General features: G+C 49.5%; 1 protein-coding gene across 1 annotated transcript; it reads right to left on the bottom strand.

The window, feature by feature from the left end:
• Window positions 1-702: 702 nt before the first annotated feature.
• On the bottom strand, window positions 703-6,475 carry LOC104485366 (homeobox protein NANOG). The gene is made up of 4 exons (XM_010127686.2): window positions 6,295-6,475; window positions 2,894-3,168; window positions 1,490-1,579; window positions 703-1,065 (listed from the first exon to the last, which is right to left on the bottom strand). The coding sequence occupies exons 1-4, from the start codon at window positions 6,473-6,475 to the stop codon at window positions 703-705; spliced, it is 909 nt and encodes a 302-aa protein (XP_010125988.2).
• Window positions 6,476-6,900: the final 425 nt, after the last annotated feature.

Genomic DNA, 6,900 nt, shown 5'->3' on the forward strand with positions numbered 1-6,900 from the left:
TCTTAAAAATATTTTATTATTTGCAAAATTGCATGCACTGTTTGGTTTTCTTCAGGGGAAGCACAGAAAGATACAAACTAAAACAAAGGCCTTCTTTATCATTTTGATGCTCATGAGATCACCTTACCAGCCTTTCTGCGAGCTACTCGTCACATCTCCCTTCACTAGACACTTAATCAGTTCTATGCCTTGTGACTGACCTACAGGACTGCTGGTCTAACCATCACATGGTTGCCTGGAATGTTACAACAACTTCTCCAGCTTCAGTGAAAGATATATGACCAGCACCTCTCCATACAGCCCATGGCTTCATGTGTTATGTATATCCAACTGTACAGTGAGTGATATGTATACATGAGATCCCCAAAGGAATCTCTGAGAAAAGCCACAAGATCCAAAATTTAGAAGATCCAGAGGGTAATCTAGGTAGCCAGATCTTGGGACTTGCTATAAGGGAATATGTTTCACTGTGCCAATGAAGAAAGGAGGGTGTCTGTGCATGTGTAAGGGCATACAAATGAAGGGCTGCATGTACATATATGGGCAAAAAGGTATCTGTATGTGCATGCTTGCAGGCATTTGGATGCCAAAACAAGTTCTACCTACATGATGCTCCTGAGTTGGAGAGTACATGAATAACAAAGGGAGATATTAGAACAGTATTTGGTTCCTGGGTCCCCAAGTACCCCACATCCACAGTGCTTAGGAATGATAGAGATGGTGGCCAGCAGTGGTTGGGAAAGAAGCACCCGTGGTGGCTGAGTGGTGAAAATGACAGACATCACCTGTCTTTGCACTCAGATATTCCACACTGCCAGGACAGCTGTGGTAAAAGTCTACTTTGTGCTGGGCAATGAATCCCACTGTCTGCTGGACGCTGCAGGTGCCTCCACCTTTGCCAAAGACTCCTCCATCATCGCTGGTCACTATTGTGCATGCATTCTGCCCTGCTCCATAGTGCTGCCTGTGGGGAGGCACAGTTTGCATGTTGCTGGCTGAGGTGGTTGGATAGCCCTGGTGGAATTTGGGATGCACGTCCAGGTACGTACTTGGCTGGAAGCCACTCTGAAAGGGAAAGACAATGAGTTAGAACACATAGCTTCTCCACTGGTGTCCACAGGCCTGACACGCACCCAGGCTCTGTCCCTTCACCTTTCATGTTGCCTCTTGATTAGCAGCAATGGCATGGGAGGGCAAGAAGAACCATATCCATCCCTGAGGCTTAAGGGTGGATACACAGTCATACATACATATATAGGAAGAAAACAGCTTTTATCTGGAAGCGTTTTAGTAGCATAGTCAGCCCATTGCTAAGCTACCTACAGAACATGGAGAGATATGCCAAGTCTATACCTCTGCACTCAACAAACCAGAATGCAGGGTACACTGATATTTGTATGCTTAAGTTGCCCCTGTAGAGGAAATATATATCACAGGACTTATCTGTCCAGATAAAAGGACCATGCTGAGCCATGTGCCATGTTCTTACTTGAGTGAGGCACTGAGCCCATTCAGTCCACGGGCTGTGCTTCTGGCACCTTTTCAGCTTCATCCTCCGGTTCTGGAACCAAGTCTTCACCTGGGTGGGGAAGGGAGAGCAGAAAAACAACAGCAAAGGAGAGGGAAGAGCAAATGTTACCGGATTCACAAGCAGAGAAGAGTGATCAGAGGGCATATAGATATGTGGACAGCAGCAGATAAAGGCCTTTAAGAGCTCCCTGGGGTTGTTGCCAAGGGGAGGTGTCTGTCTAGCAGCCTCAGCAGGTGGCTAGTGTATTTGCATGCCGGGGGAGGGAGAGGCATTATGTCCACAGGACAGGTATAGCTGGGACAAATTGACTCATTTCAACCATAGAGATGAATCACTGGTGCAAATCAGACGTATCCAGGTCTCTACAAGCCTCCTGCACTACAGGGAAACTTCTAAGACACTGTTTCTGCACGCTTCTAAGCAAAGAAGGGAGAGGTTTGCTCCTTGTATCTAGCAGTTCCCAAATTCAAAGCTCCTTGCTGGGCTGAATTCCAGAGCCATTTCCCCCCAGGGCTCTGTCTGCACTGTGAGAGCAGCCTTTGCAGGGATGTGGATTGAAGGAAAGAGCAGATTACCCCAATGGTCTTGTTCCTGACAGAACCAGTTCAGTGTGTGCACCCGTGTACATGTGCACCTACAATGCATAAATAACACGTGTAGTTCCGGGGCATCTAGGTCATCATGCTCAGCTTTGAGACCCAAATTCCAGACAGATTTTGGACTTGTCATTGCAAGCACTTACGCCCCATTGCCCAGCCCCTTCTGCTTTAGGAAGGCATCATTTGAACCAGCAGCAGTTCACGACACACAACCTACCTGGAGATCAGCAGAGACCCTACAGGGCTGTAATATATGAACCTAGTAGTATTCGCATGGAGGGGAGGAATGGATGTCAAGCAGCCAGGTAGTGCTGAGTGTGGAATGTCATTAGACATTGACCGAGATCAGCCTCAGGAAATGTTAGCAATAGCTTTCACCATGTTGCAGTCCCGGGACTTAGAGAACTGATGCATGCCAGGGTTTCTGTGAAGTTCACCAGTGCATGGAAAAAGTCTGTGGATTGCTGTCAAACCCAGGGCAGAGGCTGTTTGTGGCAAACAACATATTCATCACTGTGTTTACAATTCTACTACAAGTGTTGACAACAGGACCCTTAACTAACCCCTCACTAGGGAGGCCCCGATAAGGTGCCATTGACTATCCTGTCCCCTAGTTCTTCTGATCTCTGGCCATTATTATGCAGGGGAGCAACTGTTAACTGGCACCTTTGCCTCTACTCTTTGCTGGGGACTTGTCTTTCCGTCCTGCCCCTGCCTTATGTGACCATTCAGCTGCTGTGTGACAGATATACCATGGGTTCACCTGCTTGTAGGTGAGCCCCAGGGTGGCAGCCAGCTCCCGGATCTGCTGAGGGCTGAGGTACTTCTGGCTCTGGAACCGCTGGTGCAGGGTTTGCAGCTGGTCCTTGGAGAAAGCCGTGCGGCTCTTGGCCTTCCTCACCCCCTCCATGCCATCTTCTCTGCCCTTCTGAGACTTAACCGCAGGCTGAGGGGATGAGGATGCTGAATGTGGACTGGTGGCTGAATCTGGTGTGAATTGGTTGAAATTCCCAGAACTGGACGAAGCTGAGGATACTTCTAGAAATAAAAAGACATTGGGAAAAGGTGTACAAGACATAATGTGCAGCTGTATGTGTATGAGCATGCTCCCTGCCTGCTGTAGAGCTCCTTGCCTACCAGGCAGGAGCTTTCTTGAAGCAAAGGCTTGTGTCACCCTCCTTCTTTCATGGATCTGTGAGCACAGACAATCCCACTGACAGACAGCAGCTTCCCAGCTCAGCCCTCTGGGATGCCCTGGCCCACACCAGGTGGAAGAGTCAGGGCAGGGAGAGGAGAATGGTGCACATCAGCTCACAGTGTTACTGTGCTTCTCCAAGAGGCCTTGGTAATATTTTAGTCTCAGTGTGGTGTAAAGAGGCCTGGTCATGTCTGCAAGAATAGCTTTGGGCTGATGACTGGGCTCCCCGATACTGCCTGCCCAGCAATCTCAAGGCATTTGATAGACAGTGGCAAAGCAACCTCCGACCAGGGTGTATGGCGGGGCAGAGCAGTTGGTGCTTACAACAATGGAGCTTCAAGTGGAGAGCATCAGTCAGGTCTTGGATATTGCCTCACTCCTGTTTGCCTGTGGCTCCTACCACAGACCATCCCACTACTGGAAACGTGTGTAGACAGAGGGACCTCTTTGGCTGAGGGGGGCTTCTGGTGGGAGAAGAATGAAGGAGCAAAATTTGACATGGAAGTGGGGAAAGAGACAGGGAAGGTGGATATGTGGGACAGGTGAGAAAAGCCAGTACTACTGTACCAGGGACATGGGGGATAAAATTCGAGTGCAGAGGAAGGTGTCCAAGTCCCTTCTCATTTGTCCTGGTACATGTCTTAAGGGGCCTCTGCTGAGGACAAAGTTGAGATAAAGATCTAAAGGAAAAGCTTCCTAAACAATCTGGGCTGCTAGTCCGGACAAAAGCTGCCAAGATGCAAAGTCATTCATGCTGCCTGAATAGGAAAATGCTAACAAGAGGGATTACCCCAGCACTTTTCTGTCAGGTACCGGGTTGCTGGGGTCTGTGAGAGGCTGAGACTCTTCTCAGGCCCACCCTGACTGAAGGGCTGCAATGCCAGTCTCCTCCCTTCCCCATAAGTGCAATGATAAATCTGTCCATCCCTCCTTCCTCCAGCTACTCCTCTGCAAGGTCCATCCCCTCTCCTCCTACTGACATTCCAGGAGAGGGAGTGTAGTGAATGGGGCAGTGCCATTTTCAGTACACATCTTCTGACTCCTGAGCCCAATCAATAGCTCCTAATTTCCTTCCTAGTCACCCTGAGAGCTGTGACTCTGAAGCCCTCCTCAACATCCCTAATGTGTGTCCAATGCAAAGTACTGATGCCCTCCTGAGGAATGGGCTCCCCGTCCACCCTACCAAACTCTTCCTTCTTCTGTCCTAAGCTGAGAGGCTACTAAGCAATCGCTCAAAAGCCTTGAGGTATTGCTGGACCTTGGCTGTGTTTGCAGTTTCTTTTCCCTTGTTACCCTCCTGATCAACGCACATGTCTTTGCAGTGCCTGCCACTCTTATTGCCTCTCTTATAGGCCTTCCTATCCCTAAGAGACAGTAACCCCCCAGAGCACAGGCTGTGTGAAGAGGTAGGTGTGTAGTGGAGCAGGTTTCTGGTGCTGGGGAGCAGGGCCATAAGGATTATGAAGGAATTCTGCCTACAAGGAGAAAGGGGCTGTCAACAGAAGAGGTGCAAGGGCCTGATGTGTTATGTGCATGGGAGTAGACTGCAGAGCCTGAGAGGAAGCTGGACATCTGTGACCTGGATGAATGAGAAGTTAAAATTTTGCAAGGAACCACAGGATGTTTGGCTCCTGCAGGCCATGCAGTAGAAACCTTAAAGGTAGGAAATGAGCATGCTGAGAATGTGGGCTTGGAAAACAGGAGAGCTTTCTGCTAAACAGGAACCACAGCCAGACACTTTAGAGCTAAAGCTCCCACAAGTTTCTGCTTGGCCTGTCATCCCAAATATCCATGTAATTTTCCAGCTGTAGCTCGAGCTCAAGACAAGAGCATTCCCTCTCCCATGAGAAGAGAGTGAAGGAAAGAGGAAGCAAGAAACACAAACAGCAGTGCAACAGGCATAAACACGACAACTTCAGACAGGCCAACTCCCACAAACCCTTGACATATGTAGGCCTTTGCTTCCACGTCTGGGCTCTCTCTGTAGAGAGGCCCCAGAGAAGAGTGTTTGAAGACGGGTTTTAAGTCTATATACCAGGCCCACTGGGGGCATGAATGTGAGTCAATCTGCCTGCTGCCTTTGTGGAGCAGGCAGCATGCAGAAAACCTAAGCCTTTCTCCAAACTACACGGCAAGTAGCCATGTGTCAAGTAGCTACTAGTCACTCTCCTGGAGCCTGTAGCTCTCTATAGCATGTTCAGGCTTGAAACTAGCACTCCAAAAGCTCGCTTTCCTCCCACCCATTAATCTTACAGGAGCGTTACCCTGCTGACCATGCAATGGGGCTGGGCAAAAACCTGCTTTCATCAGCTATTCTATTGGCACTTACGGGAGTGGGAGAGGAATGGCAGGAACAGAAAATGCCACCACAGTGGGGCCTGGGACTTTTTTGCAAGCAGGGAAAGGCAAGGCAACAACAGCATGGAAGAGGAGAGGGAAACAGCAAACTAAAAGAAGCTGGATTTAAACGGAACAGATTTCCCAGCACACATGTTCAGAGCAGGCCCTGGCTCAAGTTTAATGAGTACAAGGAAGGGCATGAGGAGTTTCTAAACGGATAAGGCATGCCATGAGCGGAATTACCATATTTATCTTCATAGCACAGCATTTGACTAAAAGGAAGCCCAGACATTCCTGCCCTGAGAACCATGAACTTCCATGAGACCATGATGTCACACTAACTTTCAGCCTGGAGCACAGATCTGCCAGTGCCTGGACTCCTGTAATGTCTGTTGAGGTTTAGGAAACCAGTTTACATTCATCAAAGAAAAGCAGCCTGGAAAGGTGATGTGACTGCCCAAGGTCACCCATCCTCCTCACCTACCAAATCGCACTTTGCCCAGCTCACACATTAGGAAACTAAAGAGGGATAGAGAAAAATTTGCTCAGGGTTGTTAAGCGAGTGGCTAACCAGGGACCACAGGTATCCTGAGGAGCAGCTCTAGGACTTAGCTGACACATCTTACCTGCCATCTGCCTCTTCCCTCCTGCCTCCGGAGAATGACTGGCACTGGTGGCTCCCGCCAGCCCTGCCAAAGCCAGGCCATGTCCTGCTTCTCCAGCTGAGTTCCAGTAAGACTCTAGGTACCCCATGCCAGTCCCGCTGGGGTGAGCTGGGTAGGGGGGCAGAGCCAAGTGTGCACACATAGGGGGCAGATGAAGGGGTGGCTCCCCCACCTTATAATAGACGCCACCTTCACGTGGAGGGAAGGTCTCACCAGCAAGCTGAGAGCCCTGAAGTGAGAGGCTTCACCCTGCCTAGGACTGCAATATTCGCTCCTAGAGGCTCTTTGTCATGTTAAAGAGGATGATTGGTGGGGTGGGGACAGAGCAGGATGGAAGAGGGGAGAGAAAGCCACACATGGCATCATGGCTAAAATATGTCCCTTCTGAATTCTACCTATTCTGCATGTTCCTCAGTCACACCTGAGCAGAAGTCTGATGCAGAGCCCCAGGAAATCTCCTCCTACTTGCTTCTCTGGCCCAGCTCAAATTGTCCTGTCACAAAATAAGCCCATGAGTGCAGAGGTCCTGTAGAAGACAACTGCATTGGGAGAACAAATCCCAACCAA

Source organism: Chlamydotis macqueenii, chromosome 1 (genome assembly GCF_036417535.1).
Source record: "Chlamydotis macqueenii isolate bChlMac1 chromosome 1, bChlMac1.mat, whole genome shotgun sequence".
Taxonomy (NCBI): domain Eukaryota; kingdom Metazoa; phylum Chordata; class Aves; order Otidiformes; family Otididae; genus Chlamydotis; species Chlamydotis macqueenii.